The sequence below is a fragment of the Antennarius striatus genome, chromosome 7, assembly GCF_040054535.1.
Source record: "Antennarius striatus isolate MH-2024 chromosome 7, ASM4005453v1, whole genome shotgun sequence".
Classification (NCBI taxonomy): Eukaryota; Metazoa; Chordata; class Actinopteri; order Lophiiformes; family Antennariidae; genus Antennarius; species Antennarius striatus.
In genome coordinates, this window is record NC_090782.1 from 19,726,299 (window position 1) to 19,754,245 (window position 27,947).

Here is a 27,947-nt window from a genome sequence, read left to right on the forward strand (position 1 = left end):
ATAGCCGGATGTCATTTTGCATCATTAACTTGACAGTGGTGGTGTTATTGCGGGTGCTGGACGCGGTGGAACAGCCGGATATAATTCTATAAAGGTGAGATTCCGTTCTTTGTTAGATTAATGGTTGGACTCGCATCTAGTATTCAAACACACAGGATCCTGTATGAATTATGATTGCTGGTGTTTAAATATTAAATAAAGGATTTAATATTTAAGAACCTTTTCCAAAAGATGCTTGCTTTAGAACATATGTTTTCATTGTGAAAACCGTAAAACCAATACTGATGTATAAAATGCATGTTGGTTCGTATTGTGTTTGAGGATGGATGAGAAGGATGCTGCTGTGGTTTGTCTCAGGGCCTGTCCGACAGAGAAAAAAGGCGTTTCACACCGTCCGATGGTTTAAATCAGGAAAATGCTTCTGAATGGGTCTGGAACACGGACAATAATAATAAATTCACTCTGTCCATCAAACAAAAATAATAATAACATCATTTTGACAGGCACACATGCAATTACTAATCACAATTTAAGTTTTTTTTGTGTGAAATAACCTCAATATTTGGTGTGCCTTCTGTGCGTTACTTGAAGGATTTTCGAGGTGTTATTGGAAATTTATTAATAACATGCTGAATCATGTAGAGAAATGTCGTGTTTCCTGTTGTCGAGCAAAATGGTCATTTCAAAACCAAAGAGAAATAAGCGCATGAATTAGCATGTGTGTGTTTTCCATACCGCAACAGCACATCCCAGAATACAGAAAAAGACATATGAAGACAAATAGCACGGAGAAGCTGTTAATGCACACTGGAAGTGCAATATAACTGAACTCCACATTTACAGGGGGAACTGATTGAATAAATAAAGGCTTCGAGCAAATACAGTCTGTATGAATTAATTCTGATGGTCTGCACTGAAAATATTTTTTCTTAGAAATCTCCTTTGTGGATACATAAAGGGTGGAGTATTGAAAAGGTGGAGTGCTAAGGCCTTATGGTATTCACAGAATTGAAACCTGTATGATAGCGGATCAATCTGGAGGGAGACGTGAGTGAGGTAATGATAATTATAGAGGGTGATATTATAATTAGTCCTTCAGAAAGTTTTTTCCATTTGCTGCTTAAAGCAGATAGATGTCAAAAAGCATCTGTGCAGAGTGGCAGCTGGAAGAATCCCCCACTGACTTAAACATATTGGCAGTATCGTGGTGGTGGTGGTGGCTGGTAACCCTGCTGAGACAGATGATGAAGTTAGTGAACCTGTGAAGCTTGGCAGGTGATGGGGAGGCAGAGGTTCGTGTTGTGAAGCGTGAGGATGGTGAGGCTGTGTTGCTCTGACGTGCTGATGTCAGCAGAATATTAAGACTGCAACATGTGTGAGAGGTGTGAATGGCAGGATACTGTGAGAAGAGCCTATCAGAATTCAAAGTAACAGCCTTCCTGATTGGTCCTTCAGCTGTGTTTCATTTGACTCGACTCAGTCAGCACCCTGGTTGTTAGAAGAAATTTAAATAATGATTCGGTTTTTTGGTTTTACCTGCAAAATGTGTTTTCTTACTTTGAATGTGAGTCTGCCCTTTCCCTGCTGACAGTTATGACTTCATGTCAAGATTGTTTCCTGTGACAAACACTGCAGTACCACCTAGGATTAAATTCATACGTTTGATCAACATCTTTTCCTGCTGCCTAAAAGAACTGGATTCTGCTAAGATTTATTCTCTCGTAATTGTCTCAAATGTGGTCTGATGAGCCAAACTAAAAGACTTTGAGAGGGAGACCTGGAGCTGTTGTTGGTTTAGGAGCATCATCATGCAGAAATATGAGCACAATATATTAGCAATGAGCATTTTTCAGGACCTTAAAGGGCCACATTAGAGCTTTGAGATTTAACAAATAGAGAAAGTATAACAAAAATGGACTCAACTCCAACTCATGTTTCATGTATGTTTTTGTAAATTGAAAGAATAGACAGGTATGTATTTGAGAAGAGGGAATAGCTGCATCCAATCACATTTTTAAGTGTAAACCAGTTTTTGAACCCAAACAGATGCAGGGCTGATTTTAATCCACAATGTCCTGGATAAACCTGCCGACTCCAGCATCAAAAGCATCTTCAGCATCCTCGCTGCTTCCCTCGCTGCGTTCCGTTTGCTGTAAAGAAAAAAACAGAAAGGGCTATTTTTAGCTTCCCCTCCTCTCATCTACGTCCTCATGCTTCCTAGAAAAGGAGGCATGTGATTGGAGGAGAAGAGGGAAAATGCCATCTCAGGCAACCTTTGGAGCAGGACAGCAGTCGCGTGGGACCACTGCTGCATTGTTAGGTATCTGTCATTTCTGCTTTATGTCATAAATGTTTCGCACACTAACCTTGACAGGATGTGAAACATATCTTGGCAAGTTTGAGAAATTAGACTGACCTGTTTGTCTTTCAGTGTTCCGGGTTTGGTGTCCCACTTTACCATGATGAGAATAAAGTCTATAGTCTACTTTTATATGATTAAATATCAAAAATACTCAATGAATAGTCAGGGGTCAGATGTCAAGTGATCACTGATTTTATCTTTAAAGGACGGAATCCTCAATTAAATTGATGTAAATGGATCGATTTTTACATAAGAAGAAATTCTGCTGGTTTTGATCATTCTCATTTGCATTACCTTCCTAGTCTAACCTTACATCGGTATTGAAAGTATCGTAATAATTTGCTTTAGCAAACATACATGTCAGTAACAGTGACAGAGTAGAGTTGTATCAAACCCAAATTATAAATTCCTGTGGTTTATTTCAGAATAATGCATGTTGTATAGTGTAATAAAAGATATAGAAAAAGGAATACGTCATTAATGTCATCATTTTAATTTTGCAGCCTTTAAAATTGAAGTCATTCTTGTATACTGCAGAGCAGCTTGTGAATTTTAGTCTTATCTGACCCTATCCTATAAATAACTACAAAGTGCTCTGATAGTGCATTCCTCTACCGAAGCTAATGCTAACCTGAACAATCTGTTGAGTCTTGTTTGATCCAGGTTTGAAGCTGAAGTGATGGGTTTTCTTACTTGCTTTTTTAAGTGCAATTTAAATTAAAAATGACATATTTTTCATATCTATATTTACATGATACAGCCATAAACTCATAAATGTTCAAATGCATAGACTTCTCTGACATCATAACTGACTGATGGATGTTTTTGTCAGAGCTGGTTTGCCCTCTGGATTAGCAGGATTGTGATTGGTACATATTTGAAATAAAATTTATGTCCTACTAAAGGCCCAATGTATTTTAAGGCTGCTTGGAGCTGCAGACAGCTCTGTAAGTCCTCCCAGTCAGTTTCCTTTTTTCACAGGAAGGTGTTTGGGAGGTGTAGGCTCAGTTTTTGGATTAGCTGTAAATCTGGTGGATTTCTCCCAGTACTGATTGAATGAGCCTGACAAGATAGCTGATGCAGCTCCAGATCAGACAGGATCCTGGAAAGACATCAATTGGCTTGAGGTGACAAATTCAGAGGAGCGTTTCATTTAATCATCATCCAGCACATAATCTCACAACTCTTAGTCATGACTGAATCATGATACATAAAAACACTTTCTCTGGTTGGAGAGGGTGAATTGATTGCTGCTTCAGTGAAGATGGATCGATGAGGATAGATTCAGTTTTATATGAAAAATAGATTTTAACAAATGATCTTTCATATAAAAACATCACCATTTTTCATTCTGTAATATAGTGAATTTGTTTGTGATTCAACCATAGATCAGAAGCTTATTCAGGTCAGAGATATGGATTATCATCTGATTATTCAATACCTGATTTAGAACTCCGCCTGCTTCTCCTCCTCCTCCTCTTCCTCCTCCTCGTCGTCCTCTATCTCCACTACCTGCTAAATGTAGGACACTCAAATCATGTCCCTCCTCACACAAAACCATGATTTTAATTTTGAATCTAAAGTGATGAGTTACAAAGAGAGTTTTAAAAATTCTCCATGCATTTTTAATCACAATCCCTTTAACACATAGTAAAGTCATATTCCAGCAAGTTTAAAAATAGTCAATATCAATCCATATTAAACATATGAAATCATAGATTGATACTGCAATATGACACGCTGCTATTGTTTGTTGTCTCAGAGTCTGAAGCTATTAAATGATTCAGATTCACAGATATTGTCTGGCCTGACAGTAAAATATTATTTTCGAGACATCTGGTGAGAATTAAATTGGTAATAATAATGATGGTGGTGGTGATCCTGAAAGCATTGACAATATTTACAACACATTTTTTAAAATTTTCACAGTCATGAGTCAGAGTTTAATACGGTTTGTCTTTTTTAATGGGACAGTTTGCGTGGGAGGTAACATGCATAATGTTATATATGAAACCCAGCGGCTGGTGTTTTGTTCAGTTTACTATCAAGGCCACATGAAGGCTGCAGCAACATCCTGCAGGCTGAAATATATTTGCATAACGGGAATTTGTTAATTACAGTGAGATTAAGCACACATGCCTTCATAAGCTTCTGAATCAAATTAGTGTTTAGTGAAGGTTAAGCCAACTCTCTTCTCCACAGACGCCTCTTCTAATCGCTGATTGGAATAACTGTCAAGGGCCTGCATTTGATTTTTAGAGCTCAAAGAGGCCTTTTTGTCAAGAATCAGCTCAGTAAATCCATATTCTATGGAAACGCATGAGGCCCAATTTTAAATGTAACAGTAGCACCTTTATAGATCTGGCAAATATTTGCAAAGAGGGAGATTATTTTCAGATAGTACTTTGTTTCATGGAGAAATGCAAACACATTATGTTTAAAGGAGAGGTGGACCACAGCTAGTAGGGGAGGAAAACATAGGAATGGTGCAACATTTAGGCTTCAGTTAGTAATAAAGACTCAACACACATAATGAAATTGACTACAAAAAATAAAAACTGATCAAAAAGTTTAGAGGGGAAAGTATGCTTCAGACCACAGCTTGTCTTTTCCTACATTAAGGGTCTATTTTCCAATATACTGTTTCTGCAATACTGCTGAGTTAGCTGAAAGAAACCTGTCCATAAAAAGCACATGGACTGGCATATCTGGTGCACCTGTAACCTGAGCAGATACATTTTTAATAAGGGTGGCCAGAGAAGAAATCGAACACCAAACCCTGACCGTGATCCAGCGGGATCCTTTCCACTGGAAACGTCTCTGTCAGATATTTACGTGTGGGATGTTTTAGTTATCGGTGAGAGATAGAGTACTGGTTTACCAGTTATAATTCTTTTGTTATTTGGATTGTATTGTTTTTATGCTTTTTGTGTCCATGGTCATAATTTGGTTTTAAACTCAATCTTACAGGTGATTCTAATCTATAGTTTGAGACTTTTAAACCTTCAGTTTACAATTTTCATTTTAAATTTTCATTTTTTCTTACATTTGCAGTTGGTAATTGTTGGGAATCAATAGTTCTGTCGGACCGATTGATTATATATCATCAAATATTCAAAGTTTAGATTCTGTAATATCGAGTGTTTTGTGCTTGTATATTATGTTGACCAATGATTGAATAGGCTTTAGTTTACATAATAATACTTGTCAAACTTGACATCTTGTCATCAACTAACAAAACAACACAACACAGTATTTTCTAAAAAAACCACAAATCCTCTTTACCCAAAGTGATAAAATCGCATTTTGAGTGATTTCTCCTTTATTTCTGTCTTGGAAACTCAGTTTGCAGATTTTCAGTTGTGTTGACTTTAGCAGATTTCTGCATTAAAACAAATATTTGTTTTCGTGAAGGTTGTTGCTTCTTTACGTATTAGTCAGCAACTAACTCTGTGTTCCTCCGTGTAAACTGATAGACCTGGATTTGAGCTCATCCATCCATCCATCCATCCATCCATCCATCCATCCATCCATCCATCCATCCATCCATCCATCCATCCATCAAATTACATGAGCATCCCTTATCTTGATTCTTGCTGACTCAGCAGGGAAGTCTTTGCGGTTCGTCTTCGGCGGATCAGACGATGAGCCCACGCAGTCTGCAATCTGCCCCCAGACACTGATTCACACAAGTGGTTCATTTCATTCAATATTGAAATGTGAGACCAGGGACATGAAAACAGTTACACAGGATCTGATTCGAGGAGGCTCATCTGGGACGCGGGTTCAGGGAGGAATCTTCACCGAGATTTTAATTTTGACGTGAGCTTCATTTATGCTGAACAGAAAGAAAATGCTCATTAGATTATGTCCTTCTCTTCTCTTTCCTCTTTATCAAAGATGGCCTCAGCAACAGCGACCTACGGGCAGAAGGAGTCTTCGGACCAGAACTTTGACTACATGTTCAAGATCCTAATCATTGGGAACAGCAGCGTGGGCAAAACCTCCTTCTTGTTCCGCTACGCCGACGACTCCTTCACGCCGGCCTTCGTCAGTACGGTGGGCATCGACTTCAAGGTGAAGACCATCTACAGGAATGACAAGAGGATCAAATTACAGATCTGGGTAAGATATTGGGAAGAGAATGTAGCTTCCTGAGAGGAAGTAAATTAAAGTCACAAGAAGACATTTTTTTATTGGCTGTGATTAACACTTAGTATTCCCACCATCAATGTCCTGTTTGTTCTTTTCCTTTTTATGTGTTTATATGAACCAGTTTTGGGAAACATGCTGAAATCGTCAGAGGTTTTGTGGTCTTTTATGACACACGTTAGAGATGGCCTTGCCCTTTGTTTTACCACTGTGTGCCACACTGCCTTGCAGAAAGCATTGTCCTGGAGTGTTTTTCTGTTTCTTGACCCTCTCAATGTCGGCAGACTTTGCAGCCCAACCTCAGCTGACACGGACAATTCAGACCGGCTATAAATAATTGTGTTGTACTTTAGGATTAGAAGGTTGTCTGGATACTTGTGAGAAAGGTGATGCTGAATTCCAATGATGGTGTCTTCAACCTCGGGAACAAAACGTGAATATTAAATTTAGGGAAATGACAATGGTTTTTTTATTTTTTTTTATTGCCATTTAACAAAACAACAAATAGCATTTCATTATTTTTAAGGTGTTCAAAGGATTTATTTGTGGAACCCTGATGTGCAGTTCTGTGATGCAATCTGATCACAGTAAAATTGGACATCCAGGTGAGTCTAATAAATACAATGCAGGAGAAGCGACATTAAGAAACACAAACACAGCCGTGCCTGTTTGCTTCTTTTTCCTTCAGGTGTTAAACAGGCTGGTCGTTTCTTTCTGATGTTTTGTTGCGTCAGATGTGTGATGTGTGAAACTGATGTTTCAGCATCACATCGAAGATCGTAAAGCAATTTCCACCTAAACGATCTGTGGCACAGCTGGGATGGAGAGCAGTGTGTGTGTCAAGTCAAAAGTCAAAGTCAGCTTTATTGTCAAATGTACCACATGTGCAGGACATACAGCACAGATGAAATTGCTGTCCTCTCTGACCCACGGTAAACAGGCAGTACAACAGACAGTACAACAGGCAGTACAACACAGGCAGGACAACAGGCAGTACAACACAGACAGTACATCAGACAGTACAGCATGAAGTATTAGACGAAACACAAGGGATGGTTAACATCTCTACACACTCCTTAATCCCGTAGGGGAAGTGACGTGTGCGTAGTCCCTGAGTTGATGGGGGGAGAGAGAGATAGGTAGTCAGGTGCTGGGGGGAGGGCAGGGCAGTGTGAGGGTAGAGTTCAGTGTGTGGATGTGTGTGCGTGTGTGGGTGTGTGTCTGCGTGCGTGTGTGTGTGTGTGTGTGTTTGTATGTGTGTGTGTGCGCGTGTGTGGATGCATGTGCATGCGCGCCCCTCTGTTGTCAGCCTTTACCAGATCTTGCCTCCGGTAGGAAAGAGCAGATCGACCAATCAGAGCATGAGAAAGAGATGACCGGGTGCTGCTGTCCCCTCCTTCACTACTACACAGTGCTGAGTAGATACCCCCCCCCCCCGCCCCCAGTGTGTGGGCATACATGTGTGCACACACTCACACACTGTTCCCATCCCCCATCTCCCAGCAATGCTCCACTGAGGCTCCAGTACTGTAAAAAAAAAAAAAAATGGAATTGAATCATGAGCTTCAAAGTCAGGATTGAGTGTGTTTATAGCTTACAAAGATTTATTTCTGAAAACTCTCTTGTGTTTTACCTCCTCTAAAAAATGTTTTTAATTTAAAAAAAAAAATCAGATAAGCAAACAAAGAAATGTGTTTTCATCATCATGTGTACCATGGCTGCACGACAACACCATGTCTCACCATGGGATGCTTCCTGTCCCATACTGACAGAGGCACTTGTGTTATCACGTCACCAATGGGTGACCGGCAGCTCTGACGTCTGCTTCACAGCTCTTCCCTTTAACTGTGACCGATGTAGCATCGTCTGTCATTCAAGTCCCTCTGCTGTCTTCAGAAGTATAAGCTACGTTGGTGGATATGCTAACTAGTGAGGTGCCAAAATGCTTAAAATGAAAAAAAAAAAAAAAAAAAAAAAAAATTAAAAAAAAAAAATATATATATATATATATATATATATATATATTCATATATGTGTTCAAAGCTTTCCCCATGAAAAGAGACCATTTCCTATCATGAAGGACTTTTCGTCCATTTTTTTTCTCATGTATCTGTATGAGCTTGAAGTTCATTTGGATTTTGCACAGAAGCTGATCTCTGATTATAAACATTCACACCTTTAGCTGTTTTTAGGACTCATGATTAATGATGAGCACCCCGGGGTGTTCTTTATGTAATGCCACTTGGTGCTACCGGTATTTACATTTTTTAGTGCTGAGCTCTCATCCTGGATGACCCATCGGGTGGAGGAGCAGGGCACTCTGCAGAGGAAATCAACAACAAATATGGAGCTACAGCGTTCTGAAAATACATAGATGTCATTCTTTGGTCATGTGACATCAGAAAAGTCATGGGACACATCGAATAGATGAAAAAAGCTACAGAAGCAAAATGGTTAATACTATAAATTGATAATTGCAGGAAATCTTCCTTCTAACTCCTGTTCTGTTGGAGTCACAGGGGGGTGGAAATTAGAAATGCCATGATTTAATTCCAAGACCATTCATTAGGGCTTAGCTGTGAAATTCAAGGGTTACATATAGTGACAACACAAGAACACAAGAGGGATTTTAATATGCTGGTTATAAATGAGGATGCTGATTCTTCTTCTTCTTCTTCTTCTTCTTCTTCTTCTTGTCCCTTCTGTCCTCTTCAGGAGACAGTCTTTCATACTTTCAGTGAGTGTGGGAGACTTGCAGTACTCTTCACTCTTCTAACAAATGTTTTTAACTTGTTCAATGAAAACTTTAGTATCAGGAAATTCATCTACGGTGCTGGGTACAATAGATCAAATCAGAGAAAGTGGCAGCTTTTAAATTTTATTTCTGGGGAGGCAAAACTTGCAATTCATGTGACCAGGAAGAGGAAAATTGAAAACGATACCACTCAAGAAGCAGCTACTGTTTTTTGCTGTAACATCAGATGTCGCTTAAAACTAGAATTTGGTTTCTATAAATTGACAAAAGACCTGAATAACTTTAGGAACATCTGGTGTTACAAAAATGTCCTATGCACTTTAGTTGATGACCACCTCACTTTTGCAAACTTCCTGTTATAATGCACTAATTCTTATATTGTATTTCCCTTTGTTTCTTGGTGGTTAATGTTTTTGAGTGTTTCATATTTTTGAAATTTCATCTGATGAAAATTTGTAAAATGTTCTAAATGTTCTAAATGTTCTACATGTTAAATGTGATTGAAGTTTGTTTGGAAAAGATGTTTTGAGGCACTTAAATGCTTTCATCTAATGTAAAACTGCAAAATGTTTGAATGAGATTAAAGTGTTTTTGCAAAAATCAAAAAAAAATCTTCTTCTTCTTCTTCTTCTTCTTCTTCTTCTTCTTCTTCTTCTTCTTCTTATTATTATTATTATTATTATTATTATTATTATTATTATTATTATTATTATTATTATCAGTAATAATAGTACTTTATTAATTATTATTATGGGTCAAAGTATCTGTAAAGCGAACTATTCTTATATACTTTTTTTAAAATCCAAACCTGAATCAGCCTATGGTTGATGCTCAGTGTGGGACAATTTGATTTTTGTGATCTCCTGGTGCCTGTTTTGTGTTTGTTGTGATTGTTTTTTATGCAAATTCCCTTTCATTATATCAGGCTTTATCCAGAATCATGGATCCTTTCCCTTAAACATATTTTCCCTGGGTCCTGTAGAAGACATTGATATTTCAGTGAATGAAGAGCAATGAAACCTGACATAATGAAAATGTTCCTCTAACTGCTGCTGTTTTGTTTTTTTTAACCAAGGACACGGCGGGTCAGGAGCGTTACCGCACCATCACCACGGCCTACTACAGAGGAGCCATGGGCTTCATCCTCATGTATGACATCACCAACGAGGAGTCCTTCAACGCTGTCCAGGACTGGTGTGTGATTGGTTCAGAGAGGGCAGGGTGGGGTATCTCATGTCTGTAGTGTAAACCGACCCGGCTGAGTTTTACCTGGGTGATGGATCAAGTGGTGTCGAGATAAGCAGCACTGGCCTGGAAATAGATGTACTGCAGATTGATAGCAGAACGTCTGGCTCAGGTTTCTGTATTAACAACAGACAGCTTCCTCTGTGAATATAAAGCAGATGCAGGGATCATTATCTTGTATCCTGCTTGTTTTCTTCACGAACTTAAGATCAGTGTCACTTCTCTGATTGGAAGATTCTTCTTCATTTCATTTTCATTTTTACTGTAAAAAAGTATGATAAGAACAATGGACAGTTTCACCCTCATAACGTGACTCCTCCTAGAATCTGGATTTACATTAGTGTCATTTACAAAATTCTGGTGGACTAGTTCTTGGACATTGCTGAACCCTCCAAAATAAAGGTCAGCAGTCCTACAGAAATGCAGACAAACAACCAGACAGACAAAGGCCAGAAAAAACTAATGTATTTGGTAGATACGATAAAAGTCACATGTGGATTTTATGTAATTTTCATTCACTGTGAGTTGTTTTAAAATATATTAGATTAGGAAATGATTGGACAACAAATGGTGGGAATAATACAACCTTGTGGGCACATTGTGCTGCTATTCAATCGCAGTCTTTTTCAGGTTATGTCCTCTGACTGCTGGATGCATTTTTTTCCAGGTCGACTCAGATTAAGACCTACTCGTGGGACAATGCCCAGGTGCTGCTGGTGGGAAACAAGTGTGACATGGATGACGAGCGAGTGGTGAGCGGAGATAGAGGCCGCCAGCTTTCTGAACACCTCGGTGAGTTCAGAGTGAACACAGATAGGCGCACAAACACACACACAAACAGCATGATTCACTGTTTGGCAGTGAATTCACTGTTTGGCATCGGATAGTTGAAAGACAGACGGAAATACTAAGACTAATTGATTAAAATGAGCTGTTTTTTGGTTGTATTTCATTGAGGGGTCCAGCAGCTATCGTGGTTAAACAGATTTGATCATGCGTACTACACTGAACTCTGCAGCTCCCGGTCAACATGACCTCTGACCCTCTCCCACTCCCAATTTCCTCTCCAGGTTTCGAGTTCTTTGAGGCCAGCGCCAAAGACAACATCAACGTGAAGCAGACCTTTGAGCGCCTGGTCGACATCATCTGCGAAAAGATGTCTGAGAGCCTGGATGCCGGCGATCCCACCGTCACAGGGGCCAAACAGGGGCCCCAGTTGACAGAGCAGTCTGCTCCTCCTCACCAGGACTGTGCATGTTAAAGCTGACCCCCCCCCCACCCCTCCCAACACCTCCTCCTCACCCTTCCTCCTCCTCTTCCCTTAGCTAGATCCAAGGGCCTTCGCTCCCTTCTTCGTCACAGTTTTCGCTATCTCCTGCATCTTTCTGTAACCTAGTAAAGAACATTGGCTGGGGGCCACAAGAACCACACGGAAAAGTGTCTGAAATGCTCTAAATGTCTAACCGCTTGAGGTGTTTTCTTGTGGTTCCCTGTCATGTATGAGCTAAAAGATTTTCTTTTTTTATATATCAGCATGGTTGTTGGTCTGACGCCAAAGCAAGTACAATCAAAGCAGAGTGTTTCAGACTCTTTGCAGCCCACGGTTCTTTTAATTTCCTAATCCTTCTTCTGTTGTTTCCATGTTCCTCCGTGTGGTTTTTAGAAGAAGGATTTGACGGCGTCCGTCCTCAGAGTGCCATTTAAATCCTTCTTATGTTTACAGTACTTTGTTTCATATCAGTCAAATGTCTTAAGAAGATGTCAGCGTCGGATATGTTGACCAAGAAGGCCACCGTGGAGTTGATGCAGGGGGGGGGGGGGTCCAGCCCATGTGTCGCCTTTCTCATGTGATTCTGGATACAAACAGTATCAAACAGAATTTGTGTTCCATTTTGGTGTCACACCTCGTATCCAAACATGGATTTCGTAGGTACTAGCAAGTGTTTCGTTTTTCATGATTCATCGTAGTTTTCATCATTTTCACGTTTTTTCATTTATTTTTTTATAGTCATTTATTTCTTTCAAACATTTCCAACTGGGTGGGGAGATAAGAACAAAATGGAGAGAGGGGGGAAAAAAAGAAGAGACGTTTAATTTAATGACATTGATTTCAAATGTACATATAAATGTTGTGCAATATATGTAATATCTACAGGTATGCATTTATGGAAAATTTAAAAGGAATGAAGTTCTATAAGGATAGTATCAAATATAAATAAGAGGTCTATGTATTTGGGTTTGTTTGGGTGATGTGTTTCAGTCCCCCGTCGATTCCGTCATATGCTGCCTTTATGACATGTTGCAAAGTCGGAAATTCAAACTTTCTTCAGAGAGAAATGAAATAAAATGACTCTCAGAGTCTGAATTACGAGATGGAAACTTACAACACCTGTTTAACTTCCTCCCAACTTGCTCAATGGCATTTCCAGCATTGTTGCTCATTAAGGGAAAACGTTTTAAAATTGCTCTAAAATTAAAGGAACGCTAGTTTGAGAAACTTTGTGCGTCATAAATGTAATTTTAAGCCATGTTGTGACTGTTGTGAATCTTCAAGTCGGTTTTTGTAGAACTACCAAACCCTGTGAGCATCATAACAGCTCTTCACCATCTAGGTTTGGCACTGACATTTTAATTAGAGTGAACAAATGTCTCGCGGCCTCTGCCTCAAACTTTTTATATTTCTTGCTGTCACAAATTGATGATTCAAAAACTGATGGATCCTCGAATAACATTTTCTGCAGCACAGTTATGCAGCTGTGTTTGCTGGCAGTGTTACATATTGACATTACATAATCTTTAAATATTCAAAATCAAATTTCAGTTTTTCCTGAAAAAAGTAATCATTCAAAAATAATTAATCATAATGTCTAAAATGTTGGATTAGGTTTGTAGGACACAAACAATCGTCTTCATTATTGGTCACAGTCAGCAGCAGTTCGGCTGGTTTTACGCAACTGCTTGTGCGCGTACACAGGACCCGTGACGTAGGTGTGATCACGTGTTCAACCACTCGTGATTTTAAGCGTTTAGTTTTAAAACGCACATTCGACTCGAAAACACTCGATTTAAATATTACGTGTCTTTTTTTTCCTTCTGATGATGAAATTACGCTCCAGCACTTGAACTAATTACTGAATGAACGTCTCCTGCCATAGTGACGTCACCTGGAATCAGTTAAAGCATTGCTGTGTTGTGACGTCACCTCAGTCGGTCAGTCGTCAAGTGAAATATGGAGAGCATAGTAAACTTATGGATTTCATAAAATTATGGATTTCATAAACGTTTTGAAAAAGCAGACAACTCTAAATTAAAGGAGTGTTTATTTCAGAGAAATTGTTGCATTAGAGCAGTCCCTCAAAATCACAAATAACCATCAGATTTAAAAAGAGTAAGGCTTGATTAAAACCGTTCTAGCAAATCACAGCAAAGGGTTTTTGTTCCTGTTCATCCTTTACTTATTTCTGGTCGTGACTGTTTCTTTACTGGTTCAATTCAAAATTCCAATCTGTTATCCTTTCTAATATGTCTTCCTTTCGATCTTGTGTGTGAGTGGTGTGTAATCGACTCAGGCTTGCAAAAACAAAGTAAGAAAAAAAAGAGAACAGTAGAATTTAAAAACTTGAACTCCCCCACCCCCTCCAAAAAAAAAGAGCCATGTTGTACTGTATTTGCATTAATTTCTAGGCCCGCTTGTGAATGAATGTGTCACTCTGTTATGAAGCAATACAAACTACGGCATCTAAACAGTCAAGCCGCCCAGCTCGCTAGAGGTTGCTGACCTTAGATCATCTAGCACGTAAAAACGTTTTTATTTGATCTGCCTCTTCAATTCCTCTTCGGTTTGGATCATAAAGATGAGAGAATATGTTGTGGATGTTTTTATCTGTAATTTATGGTAAAACAATAAAAAGTAACTACTAATCCGTTTATTATTGTTTTGAAAATTCTGTGCATTTGATCTTGAGTTGAGTTTTGTTACTTATTCAGATTAAATCCTAAAATGAATTGATAAATAAACTATACTCCAGTCTGAATGGCAGTTTTGGAAGGAACCAGCAGGGGGCGATGGATACCAAGGAGACGATATGACGCAGATTCCTGCACAATTTCCAAAATTCTCTTATTATGAAACATTCGATCCTCTAATCCAGTCTCACTCATTTCCCATTGAAATGAACCATTTGTGTGGTGTGTATTAAAATGAAGAAACAGCGTTTATTGCCAGCAGTATTTAATTCAGATCACAGAGGCATAAATGTAGGCTGGAGGAGACAGCGACAGTCAGTGCAACAAAAAGGATTGAAACGCCTCACAATGAAACAAGAGCACACTGAAATAGAAACACAGTCGAGTACAAAAGAGAGAAATGCCAGTTTGAAAAAGGTTCGATAAAGACTGATTAATTGCACCCCTTGACACCCTGGGTTGGGCAACATTCGAGTATGTCAACATGCAAATTGCTCCCAGTAAAAATGTGTTGTAAATAGTTGGTAGCATATATATAGATGGAATATTTTATATTAAATGTGGAGCACAACCAATTGTTATATATTAATCTGTGTGAATAGGAATATATTTGGTCCAAGTTTTGAGACTTTAAGTAAAAACAGTCTGTAAACATTTTACAGGAACAAATCTTGAAATGAGTTCCTCGTTCTGTCGTTAGAAAACGCTCATGGCCTTATTCCGTCAAAGAAATCCTCGTTTTGCGTCACCATATTCACGCGTAAACATTTACTAGAAGCAAACGATCTTCAGCTTGGCATCAATCCAATAATAATAATAATAATAATAATAATAAAATCAAATGATTAACAGGGAGGCGGTGGCTGCGGAGCGTGTGGTTCTTTTATTTATTTATTTATTTATTTTTAAATCAAATGGAACTCATCCAGAATATCTGGCTGCCCATTGGAGCCACGAACGCCTCCGCGCGTATGACCTTAATTTGTCTTATAAAGCACGTTGCAGCTCGACAGTTGCCATGGTTATTCAAGAGCCGATAAACAATGTACAGTTTTGGCCTAAGGTGGCCTGGCATTCATCAGACCAGTGACAGCACACATCTGGGCTGCGCTACAGACAGTGGGGCCGACATGAGCGTGTCCGTGGAGCTTATGAGCTGGTCAGTAGCGCGGCTGCAGATCCGTCCGACTTAGTGCACCTGCACCTCGTGTGGCAGCAGCTGACAGCCGCTGTTGACGTGGGTGAGGACTTTCTGTTTCAGCTGGGCCACTTGCTCTCTGAGCAGGCTGGCAGTCGAAGCCAGATCGGTGTTGTGGCTTTTCAGAGATTTGACCTTGTCCTCCAGCCTGGAGATGCGCTCCAGTTTGCGCATCCGGCACTTAGACGCTGCGATCCGGTTCCTGAGCCTCTTCCTTTCGGCTTTCATTCGCTCCTGTGAGTCAATGTCGATAGGAGACAGAGGCGGACTCTCCCCGAAGCTCTGGACGTCCGGAACCGTCTGGGGCTCCTCCTTCAGCTGCACCCGGGAGAGCTCCGGCTGCTGCTGCGGCGGCGCTGCGCCCAGAGGATGCGCCGGAGGCGGCGGGAAAGGCACCGTATCCGTGGAGTAGTTGACGGTGGTCTCCAGTGGGCCGCTACCGTAGCTGCTCAAGTTCGTGTACACCGGTAGATCCGGCTGGACGGTAACGGAGGCGATGTTGGCCCCCAGATCCAGAGTCCCGCTCGGGTGTCCGGCTCCGCTCAGCTGGTTCTGCTTGTGGAGGTCCTCCAACGCTTTCACGAAGCCCTCGGCGAACTCTTGCTCGTCCGTCACCGGCTTGGGGAAGATGAACTGGGTGGAGGTGGGTGACGTGGTGACCATCCCGTTAGACTGGATGATGAGCCTCTCCAGCTCCGGGGAAGCCAGTTTGAGCAGCCCCAGTTCCGGGGAGTTGAGGATGCTCTCGGAGTCGCGGAGATGCGGTTTGAGGTCTGCGTCATCCGCCAGGCTCAAGTTAATATCCTTCTTCATCATTATTTTGTTGTTAAAATGATCTACCGTAAAGTGTAGCGATCCTTCAAATTGTTCTCCTTCCCATTACGTCACAAAAATAACAACAATATATATATAACAGAGCGTTTAATTAACAGTTATAACGCGTCACGGCAGCCACGACTTACGGGACGTTCTCAAGCAGGAAGCGTCCGCTGCTTGTGAACTCGTGCGCAATGCCTCGAGCTTTTCTAGGCACACACGTTCCATGACGTCACATCAGAGCAAGCGCATTAGGCAGAAATGACGTTTTCCAGATGTTCGTTCAAACAGGGGAAGGGCGGATAAGAGAGAGGTACCACTCTGTGTCTTTATTCGGTGTGAAGTTAACGTCATTACCAATGGGAGGGGTTTCGGTTGTAACAGAGTGAGGACTCCTCTCACAAGACGATCTTTGATGTATGTCGTATTGCCATGGAAAGGTAAGAGAAACTCCAAACTCAGAGGTGATAAACTGGTGTAATAATGGTGATTTTGAATATACAGAATATACATATATAATGTGATCAGGTTTCGAGAAAAGTTGTCTTGATGCCTACTTCCGTTTACCCCCCCCCCCCCTCCCTCAGGCAGACCACATCACTAATCCGATCTCATATCATCTGATCAATGAAAGGTTTTTAAATTATTTTAGTTTTGGATTTGGTTTCACATCTAACATATATAATCTAATGCAAAAGTCACACGAATATTGTGAAAGTGGTATCTATTTCTAATTAAAATAATGCAACATTCCCCTACACATTTAGCATACTGGTTAGTTGAAAAATGAAAATGGGCATGACATTTTCTTTTCAGCACATTTATTCTCCATGAATGATGAAAGCACTTCACACAGTATGAGCTTTGTTTGTGCATGGCTGGCACATTTTACCAGAATTTTCCCTCCTACGACAGTCAACACATTAATTTTGTTTCATTTTATAATTTTACCAGGTTTCCTGTCTTGTATGCCCACCACAATTTTACATGAATATAATCATCACTTTGTGCTACAAGTTTTAATACACTCTAAGTGTAAATGTAATTCAGATAATACATTTAGACCAAGGACCCTCCACTAATACATTTTTATTTTAAATGTGTTAAAGAAAGTGTAAGAAATCCACAACCAGAATAATCAGAGATTCTGTTACTCAAGGACAGAGTAAAAGAGAGAATAATTTCCTCCCTTTTGCTAGGGACCCACTAAGAAACAAGCAATGTCAGAAGATTTATATGCCACATATTAAGTTACTAAACATAGATTATATTGTGACAAATATTTGCTTTGCTTCCTGATGTGGTGTTTGAATTTGGTCCAGACAGACAGACAGACAGACACAAACAGCAATGACCTAAATACATCCCATAAAGCAACCACAGAATGGATATGGGTCCTTGATTTCCTAATTATTGAACAGTGTTCTGGCTAATAAAGGGTTACACAGAGGAGATATGTGCGTCACAGGTAGGCGCCATCCATCACTGCAAAGCTTTACGTGGGTGGATCACATGATGCTGCATCTCTCAGTGTTGTGGCGGAAATGGAGGTGGGGTTGGGGGGTTTGCAGGGTAAACCAACAGAGGAGAGATACTCTAGAGATACTCTAGTCCGAAAATATTATAGAGAGAGTGGGGTTACAGTCAAGAAAGAAGGGCTTGCAATAATCGCAAAAGGATGCAACACACACACACACACACACACACACACACACGCACACACACACACACACACACACACACACAATTCATTATTTATTTCTCCTGACCCTTTAATTTATTATGCGGCAATAAATTGTATGAATAAAACATATTTTCAGTGAGGAAAGTAAGACATTTTTAAACATTTTTGAACACTGTACTGAGAATAATCTGAATTAAATCACACTGTCAGCATGAGTTGATTAGAAATGTTGACTAGAATGTTTTTCTTTTTTAAGTATCAAATTCATGAAGTAAACATTTTATATCTTCATATTTGACAAACAGCAGATAGTAGTTGGCAAAATCAATTGCATTATTTCAATTTTCTTTGCTCCTGTGTCATTCTAGTGAAGACCATACAATTCACAAAGGAAAATGTACTTTTCTTTGTGAGTGCAGGTGTGGAAAACTCAATTGAATCCATTATAATTCAAATTTGATTGACATGATTACCAAAGCTTGCGTATTTCAAACTATGTCACTGTCAACATAAAGTAAAAATGTGACTTAAAATGACTTTCGTTTTCACCTCCAAAGTGATTTTTGAAATGACGCACAACGTAAATGAAAACAGAAATAGCAGATTGAACTGTTGTGCTCAAGGAGGAATTATACAACAGATGAAACAACTCCGCAACAATAGAACAACTCATACTTTCGATAAAAAATATTTCTGTAGACAGGGATTTAAAATTTTACCTGCTTGTGGTGTTGCATTAAAAAAAGTCAGATGATCCTGCATCAGTATATGCGTATATTTAGCGTGTTAGCAGATGCCAAAGCTCATAATGTCAAAGATGAATCTGTATTTTTAAAAAGCTTCAGACATATTCTGATTTACACAAACATTGACACAGTTTTATCTTCTTTGCAGGCAGGAAACTAGATAAAATCTGTATTTTATACTGTAAATTATCAGCAGATTGAAAGATTAAAAAATACACATAGTCATCATTCAGTATGAAGCTAACCCTTTCAGGATTCCTGACATGATATCACCATCTAGATTTCCACAAATGTAGCACTTAGTAAATACCTTTTAAATGTGTCATAATTTTACAATGGGCTGTGCTACAAAAATGTTCAAATGGGTTTAATTGTGCTGAGGAGTAACTCGAGGTCATCAGTGTCAGTTTCAATCTGCAACTGTGTGCTACATGTCAAAGCATATGTCAGGAATTTCTGGCATCAGTTGGAACAATTCAATTTCTGTTTAACCCAAAAGCGATCGGGGACATTTTGTACTCAACTATCCAACTTAATGTCTGAAAGCTAATGAAGGCCAACATGTCATAGAAGTGTTTTGCTTCAGTGGAATGTAATCTGGCAACTGCTCTCAGGTGTAATTAAATGCTGTGCAAGACATTCTTTAAAGTAGATAAATGTCACGTCTTGATCCTGGCCTGCAGAGTTGCAGTGCCTGAATGACAAGTATGTTTCTTAGTTTGGGCATGCGTGATAAAATGAAGAGGAGGTCTAACCAAACCTTATAGTCATATCTGTGTGTAAACTTGAATTGTAGTGTTGATGGTTGAGGAACTAAATGTACTACTGTTACAGATCATTTGCATTATTTCGAAAAGCCCTAATTCTGTGTGCAACGTGAATGAATAGAGAATGTAATTATTTGAGGAGGAGCAGTTTTACGATCATGTCGTTCACAAAGCTCAAACCTCACCCCATCTGTGTTTGTGAATGACTGAGGCTTTTTCAGGTTGCACTTTCACCTCAATCAAAATCAATGAAATTACTGCCAATTATATATTAACAGGAATTGAATTACTAAAATTATGGAATGGAGTAATGAAGTGAAATATTCTGTCTTTGTACCATGAGTTTAAAAAAAGCATTTGCAAATTATTACATCCAATTTGTACATGTTTAACAGAAAATACATTGCTTCTGTGGAAACAGGTGGGAATAGGTCATAGTGAGCATTTGTGTTCTTAGAACAACATGAATACTTCACCAGGTTAACTAATGACTGTTCACTGACCATCTGAATGTAGGAACACTTGCTATTTTTCTATGGCACGCAGATGAAGCAGAAATAAGTTGATCTGATAATAAATTTATTCCTGGAACTGCAAGTATTGGTGGAGTTTTTCAGGCATTTTCACTTTCTCCATACACCTTGGGAGTAGATGACACCAGAAGCCCCTCTCTGCTTCTCCAGAATTTTGCTATGGGGAAACTTAAATAGCGAAACAGTCAAAGTAAGCATTAATTGCTTAAATTAGGTTTAAAAAAAAAAAGAGTCTTGTCACTTGTCTTGGTACTCAGTGATTTGTAAGTGCTAATCTGTGTGAACTGTCCAAAGAACATCTTTGTCTGGCAGGAGTTCAGGTGAAACTGGACGGGACAGAATGTAATGAATGTAGAGGCCATAGAACCCTCAATGATGAAAACACTCTGGTACCGCCCATGTTACCTCTGAAAGCACTGTCAGCACAACTTGACCCACCCGTTGATAAAGGGACCTGGGTGTGACCTTTATTTCAGTGTGTATATAATATCCACTGCTACTGTACAACTGTCGGAACATGAACCAACTGTGAAAATGTTTGCTGCTGTGGAATTATTCCTTACAATTTCCAGAATTTGAAAAACAAAACAAAAGTGAGGTGTAATGCAATGTGATATAAATGAAATGGAATTCAGGTGCAACTTGTTTTTGCCCCACTGGGTGTGTATCAGACCCCACAAAATGGGTCATAGACACACTGATCTTCATTGCAGGTATACCATATTTAACATAAGATACGCTTACAGATGATTGGTGTTTCCTGTTTTTCCCCTGCACCACATTCTAGATTTAAAGCTGTTTGTTGCATATTTTTATTTGTCCGTTCGGTTTTCCTTTTGAATGACCTGGCTGTGACAGTTCTGAATCAAAAACTTAACACAATTCCACGGTTCCAAAAATGAGCAGTTAGAAACCTGTGGGCAATGAAGTTGTCTGCTCAGTTCAAGAGTCTTTGTGCAATTACATTTCTGCTAGCTCCGGTGCTCTGTGGTGACCGTTCACCTCTGACCTCCTGGAGGGTTAGTTTGTGTGTGTGTGTGTGTGTGTGTGTGTGTGTGTGTGTGTGTGTGTGTGTGTGTGTGTGTGTGTGTGTGTGTGTGTGTGTGTGTGTGTGTGAGTGGAATCTAAATAGGAAATTAAAGAAAAAGCAGTACGGATAATAGAATGAGATTTCCTATCGCCATCAGACATTCTGCCAAATCAGCTCAAGAGATAAAAATATGCCTCGTGAGGAAAAGCATTTTTGTGTTAAATTAATGCAGAGAGAGTTTCAGAGCGTAGGGGGGAGATTTTTCCTGGCAGGCTGGAATTAGATGCGGTTCCATAAATATGTCGGGCAGCTTGGTATACTCTGTGCCCAGCAGTAAAAATAGGCCTCCTTCCCAAGGGAAGTGATGACGTCTGCAGCCTGCCTGCATCATCAGCCACAAGTCGGTTTCATCCACATACTGGAGGAGGCAGAGAGACAAAGTGTGGGGGGGGGCATCAATGATCGCCATGGCAACACATGCAGAGTGACGCAGGTAAGGGGAGTTGAAAGGAAGAGAGGTGTAGTGATTGGCTGGCGACTGCAGCGGTGTGTCTGTGTGTGGAAGAGGTGTGTGGGTGGTAACGAAGAGGAGGGGGACTCAAGCTCAGCACTGAGATTAGCATGCATGTGTGCACACAAACACACACACACACACACACACACACACACACACACACACACACAGCCTGCTAGCATGGTTAATAATTCAGTCTGGCATTGAGATGATACGATTTAACACGCTCCTTGAGCATGGACTTCAGAGGCAGCAGAAATTGTGCTATTTTCCCTCACAAATGCCATCTAGGTTATTATGCATACATGCTTTTTTTGGGGAGTGGGGGGGAATCACATATTTACCCCCCCCCATATGAACTCAAAATGTCTTACTGTTTAGCTTCACTGTGAAATAGACCTTTGGGCAATGCAGCTGCTTCAGAGGGGAGTTTAGTTTTGAATTTAATTACATTTCAAAGCTTGTTCTAGCCTCCAGTCTATTCTGCCTGCTGTGTTTATTCTTGCAGTTGTCCTGCTCTAGCTCTCCAAACACCTTTTACAAGCCTTCCTGTTGGCAAAATTTTTTTCTCTCAAACTAGAGGTGCATATCCAGGAGGAATTGTTAGCTATGATGTCATAATGTCCTGCTATCTAAAAACACAGATAAGTCCATTTCATTCAACAGCATGTCAACATTAATGTCTATACCACATTTGCATCCGTGCATAATGACAGCTCTCATAAAGCAAAGTCGGTGCAGTTATGCATATAGATCTAAGAAAAGGAAGACGATTCATGAGGCGCATCATTGAGGATTAAACAAAGTCAGAGCTTTAGGGAAAAAATATGATTGCCTTGAAAAATACTTCATCCTAAATATGTGTGTTAGGCATCTACTGCATGTGGGTGTGGGTGTTGTTGTTCATCCTGATAGCAGAACAGGATATAACAAAAAAATCAAAAATGTTAATTTGGAGCCTGGATGCAGGCGGTGGGGGCAAAATAAGATTAGAAAAATCGTTCCAATCGTTGTTATGTGTTGAGTGAACGGTTGGTAACAATAGACAAGCCAAAAAAAAGAAAGAATCCACAGCACTAAGAGGCCACACAGGTAGCAAAGGGGCTAACCATAGCAAAGACCTATGGTTAACTCACTGGTAAGTGAGACAGACTGGCAATGGAAAGGTACTGCCTGAGGGTTTCTACTGGGCTGCAATAGGGAGAATGGAAAACAGCTGTAAGGTCACTAGACATATTGCTGTTGGCTCAGGCAGTGGAGTTCTCTACTGACGGCTGCTGGACGAGTTGGGAATGGGAGGATCTGAGTAGATGGAAGAAATGGAAATGGATTCACACTCATGCGTGAGGTTGGAGGCAGGAGAAAAAATAACATCTATCATTCAATTCAAATGATTCCATTAGTGAGCTACAGACTTACTTCACAGGAGAGACGGTGAGAACTTCAGAGAGCCAAATCAATTACATACATTGGTTTACTCAGGTTTCATCCTACATAGAAAAAAAGAGGCTGAATGTCTGGCTGGCTGACATTGCCATCTCATGCATTTATTGTCTCATCATGTGATAAAGCTTTTGCTCATTTGAGTGACTGTCGATGAAGGATTTAGTGCAGTTGACACTTTCTATGCCCGTATATAACATCTGATGCATGATCTGCCATAGATTATGTTTCATAGTATACTATGCAGGAGTTCCATTCAAGTCCAATTTTAATATTCCATTTATATACTCACAATCATTAATTATGACCTGCCAGAAATGTGTGATGTGTGATAGTGTATTACTAAAAACAGAATACCGGTACATTGATTTTCAAAACAAAGTAGCCTTTACAGAACGGGAGCCTTTGGCTTTTTAGGGATTTTTGTGGTTTCTATTTTTACATTTCCGATGTTGGGCTTGTTCTCATACTGGCACTGGGTTTCATTTCTGGAGCGGAACTTAAATACTATTCAATATTTTCCAAATAAACTTGAAGCAAACAGCAACCGAACACAGTGCTGTTTGCTGTGGGGGGAAGTACATTTTTATTTGCTTTGTCTCCATGGTTATGAGTTGAATTTTGGTCCATTCTATGATGAGAGAACTCAAAATCTGGTTGATATGTTTACTAAATTGTATGCACCTATTTTAAACACATTAAAATTTTGGACTCTAACACTCTGCTAGATCTGAAGAAGCCTCTTGGATGAAAGATGAAACACCTTTAACCAAATTAATTCAAGTCCAGCTCAATATTTTTTGCTCTTCTTGATTTATCTTGACCTGGATGACTGAGTATAAGTTTAGATTTTGATTGAATGAAAAATTGGTAGTTCAAAATAAAATTTTAGATAAAACTTACAAATTTCCAAAACATGTCAACATGTTATGTCCTTATTTAGAAAGGTAGTGTTGAGCCAAGAATTGTTATGGACTGTATTAAAATAGCAAAATTGACTGGGAAGCATTTACAAAAGCTTTAACATAATGTGTTAAATGTAACATGTATTCACTGTATTACAGTGAATTGGGGTTGCTTGGGTTATATCTTACACTAGGAATAAATATCTCTAAGCATAACTAATTTTTCCTTTGTCAGTATTTTTTGATATATTATTTTTTGGTAATAGATAAATCTATTTAAGGAATAGTAGCTCTACTCTGTGTAGGTCCTTTAAATTCTGCTGCAGATATGTATGAGTATTTATTGAGAACTGTGTTGAGGTTTTCTGTGACATTTTAACTTTTGTCCTCATTGTACTTTTCCCAGTTCAAATGCAGCCAACTGTTCACAAAACTCAATGGAGAGAATGTGCTCTCAATAAACACAAAAGCTTTAACAAAGGTTTTTAATTCTCATGGTCTCATGTAAATAAATTACAACATTGTCTTTTGTTACAAAAATAAACACAATCCAACCAAACACAACATAGGTTGGACTTATCCATGTCAGACGGAAGAATATGAGAATATTTTTTTATTTTTTTTATTTTTAGGGACTGAATATTAGTCTCTTGCAGTAATCAGACCATTCAATGCAGCATACAGACAAAAAGGATGAAAAAAATCCTCAGAGAATGTTGTAAACCACATTAAAATGAAGAGCAAGTTAAAGAAAATAAAAACATGCCATAGATATTGGGGCTGGGGAGCTTCTTTACCATGAAAGCTACCAAAACATGAACTTAAAAGAAAAATTAATTCGGTCTGATTTTACATGAACCTTTTCAAAATACTTATCATTTGTGATTGACACACAGACCATAATAAAAAAAGCAACTTACAGATCCTGAAAACAAATGTGCAAAAGCACAGTTTTATCTTCTTCCAATGATTTCTGCTATGGTTTTTTTCCTTACATCACACTAGAGGGAAACAACAAACTGTCTTCCTTAACTGAAGCAGTAATCACTATGTGTGCCATGTGTGTGTGAGTGTATGTAACAGTATGATCTAGTTTGTCAGTGCTGATTCTTCATTCCCTGTGGTTTACTTGGTTTCTTATCCTGCTGCTGCTGCAGTTGCTGGCCCCGGCCAGGTCCTGTCATTCCTCGCCCACGACCACCAAACAGACCTTTAGAGAGAAATAAGTTCAAAAGAATGACAGAAACTTGTGGTAACTTTTGCTGGCTGTGATCATTGTTCAGAAAATGCTTTTGTTTCAACTTTTGAGTGTTTTCATTAAAAAGGAAAAAGGCTTACTTGAAAAAGCACAAATGTCTATTTAGTAATTTTTGCATCTGTAATTTTTTCCACTAACTCATAAAAACAGCAACACTCCAACTCTTCAAGGTAACAAAAGGAAAGAGTAAAATGTACAGTATATTATAAAGTTACATGTGAACATTTCAGTGGTACAAAAGCAGCCTGTATTAAGAGTGAAGACTGTTAAGCATGTAGGGTTCTCAAAGAACTACGGACTGTGTTCTGGTCTACTAACATTGATAAAGGTGGTGACTGATCCTTAAGCATCAGAGCTGTCAACATGACAAAAAAACATTACATTGACTTAGGAAAAAAAAAAACTTTTTAAAATGTGACAGCTTCTTTGACAACACAACACATTTGGAGAGTATAGGGCACTTACACAAACATTATCTTTCTAATCGGGTGTTAATGTTTCCACTCACCTCGGCCAGCTCCTCCTCTACCTTTGCCCTGCTGTTTGTTCTGCTGGGCACCGCCACGTCCACGGCCCTTTGAAACAACCTCCTCTTTCACCATGTCAATGATTTCATCTGGGATTCGAAGATACTTGATTGTGCTTCCTCTAATGTAGCACTCAGGCATCCTCCAGAACTTGTCTCCATCCTATCAGACAGTGATAGCATCAATGAAAGCTAATCACAATACAACTTTCTAAATTTCATATACAGTGCGCCTTCATTACTTGCTGTTAGTGCGTTCCAGGAACCACGCGCTAATAGCAAATTTCGCGATATAGCGATGATTTATCTTATTATTTATGGTAATTCAAATGTTTATAAACCCTCCCCATATTGTTATTAAACAACCTTTTATCTGTATTACCTTTTCCGACACTCTTATCGACTGTTTAAAGCACTTTTGTGTCTCACGGAAGTCCGAGACTCAGAGTGTAGCGCACTTCCGGACGCCGTCAGCCAATAGAATGTGTGTGCGGTATCACATGGCTGCCTACCACAAATCCGGGATGAGGTGAGGTAGAGTGTGTTAATGCCAATGCGCAAGGGCACATTTTGCTAATGTAGTCCACATGTCTTAGAACTCATGCTATCTTGTTTATTGTACTGTTTTATGTACCCAGCTGTTTCCCTCATCTGTCAACAGACTCTCAGGCTATGATAGTTTGACCTGGTAAGTCACTAGATCTTAACCCTAAAAGGAATGTATTGGTGCATATCCAGACCACAATGATTTGCAGAAAATGTGGGGGAAGTGTCTAGATGTGAAAAGTCACGAGAGATGAATGGCACTATATGAGGCTTTTAGACAGAGGGGCCAAATTTTCTTAAGCATTATTCTGATTTGCCTGTGGCAATTCCCCCTATGGGGATCAATAAAGTATTCTGATTCAGATAAGCTATCCCATTCTAGCCTTTTTCTACAAAAAAGCTATATACAATAGTAGCAACTATTAAAAAAAAAAAAGAAAAAGCTTCAGCACATATTTAGTAGACAGTGGTTGTCTCTGTTGCTAGTAGTGATGCTGCACATCTCTACTTTGCAGACAATACTGACACCTACAGCTAAAACTCTGTATTAACCCCGGGCTGTTAAGATTTACTTTCATTAGCACACACAAAGCAACAAAATTAGGGTTTAGCTTTACCCTTGAGGTGCAGATGACTTCTCTCAAGTTGATATTCATCCAGTTGTCACAGCTGACCAGGTGGCCATTGTATGTCTCTCCATTCTTCAACTCCACCAGCTGCAGAAAGAAAACCCAAGCCAAAAAGCAAACACATTTGGGGTTTAGAATAACAGGCAAAGCTATTTAAGAATGATGCCTGATGATCTCCTCACCATGGGATGGTTTTGGGCAGTCTTCAGTAGAGATAGGGGAAGCTACAAATTTAAAAAAAAAAGAAAAAGAAAGAAGAAGCGTCACACGTAGGTACTGAGCTGCCATCAACAATACCTGTTAATACACAACACCTGCCACAGTGGAAAATTCATAATTCACCCAGCGGTGAGCGTCAGTGTTCACAATTTTGATACTTCAACAAAACATGTTGTTTGTTTTTAGTCCTATCATCACAGTATATATAGTTATTGCTGTGGATAGAAAAAAAAAACTACCATCACCCTTCAAGCACTGTCAACAAGCTTTCTGTACCTGTTTACTGATACAATCCAAAGCACCATTGTGTATGAGCAACGTTCAATTTAGCACCTTATGCTAAGATAAGCTAGCTTTAGCGTACGGAGCATCATGTAGTGAGCAAGTGAAAGGGTGCTGCCACTGAGTAGCAAGCATACCTGCCATGTTTTATCTGAGCAATTTAGTGAAATACCTACCATTGTGATATTATATCTTTCGCTTTGTGTTTTATTTACTGTGCTAAACCCGCACAGACACGATTTTACGTCCTACTCTTCTTCTACTTCTGGTGAAGTTCCGGTGCACTGAGCTTCGGCGCGGCACGTAACTAATGACACAATATTGGTTGCTGCCCTCTACAGTTCAGAATAGTCATTGCAACACATTTTGAA

General features: G+C 39.4%; 3 protein-coding genes across 4 annotated transcripts; 1 reads left to right on the top strand and 2 right to left on the bottom strand.

Moving 5' to 3' along the window:
• The first annotated feature begins 47 nt into the window (after positions 1-47).
• On the top strand, positions 48-14,590 carry rab3ab (RAB3A, member RAS oncogene family, b). 2 transcript variants are annotated; one of them, XM_068319156.1, is made up of 5 exons: positions 48-94; positions 6,263-6,487; positions 10,345-10,463; positions 11,182-11,306; positions 11,585-14,590. In XM_068319156.1, exons 2-5 carry the CDS (start codon positions 6,263-6,265, stop codon positions 11,773-11,775), a joined length of 660 nt encoding a protein of 219 aa, XP_068175257.1. In that variant the 5' UTR covers positions 48-94; the 3' UTR covers positions 11,776-14,590. The 2 variants fall into 2 exon arrangements, with proteins under 2 accessions (XP_068175257.1, XP_068175258.1); XM_068319157.1 differs by lacking the exon at positions 48-94 and adding an exon at positions 2,239-2,320.
• Positions 14,591-14,728: 138 nt separating this feature from the next.
• On the bottom strand, positions 14,729-16,664 carry jund (JunD proto-oncogene, AP-1 transcription factor subunit). Its single transcript, XM_068319155.1, has one exon. The coding sequence runs from the start codon at positions 16,492-16,494 to the stop codon at positions 15,670-15,672; it is 825 nt and encodes a 274-aa protein (XP_068175256.1). The 5' UTR covers positions 16,495-16,664; the 3' UTR covers positions 14,729-15,669.
• Positions 16,665-24,595: 7,931 nt separating this feature from the next.
• On the bottom strand, positions 24,596-27,870 carry lsm4 (LSM4 homolog, U6 small nuclear RNA and mRNA degradation associated). Its single transcript, XM_068319783.1, has 5 exons — positions 27,753-27,870; positions 27,258-27,299; positions 27,064-27,162; positions 25,883-26,063; positions 24,596-25,326 (listed from the first exon to the last, which is right to left on the bottom strand). Exons 1-5 carry the CDS (start codon positions 27,753-27,755, stop codon positions 25,214-25,216), a joined length of 438 nt encoding a protein of 145 aa, XP_068175884.1. The 5' UTR covers positions 27,756-27,870; the 3' UTR covers positions 24,596-25,213.
• Between the last annotated feature and the right edge of the window lie 77 nt (positions 27,871-27,947).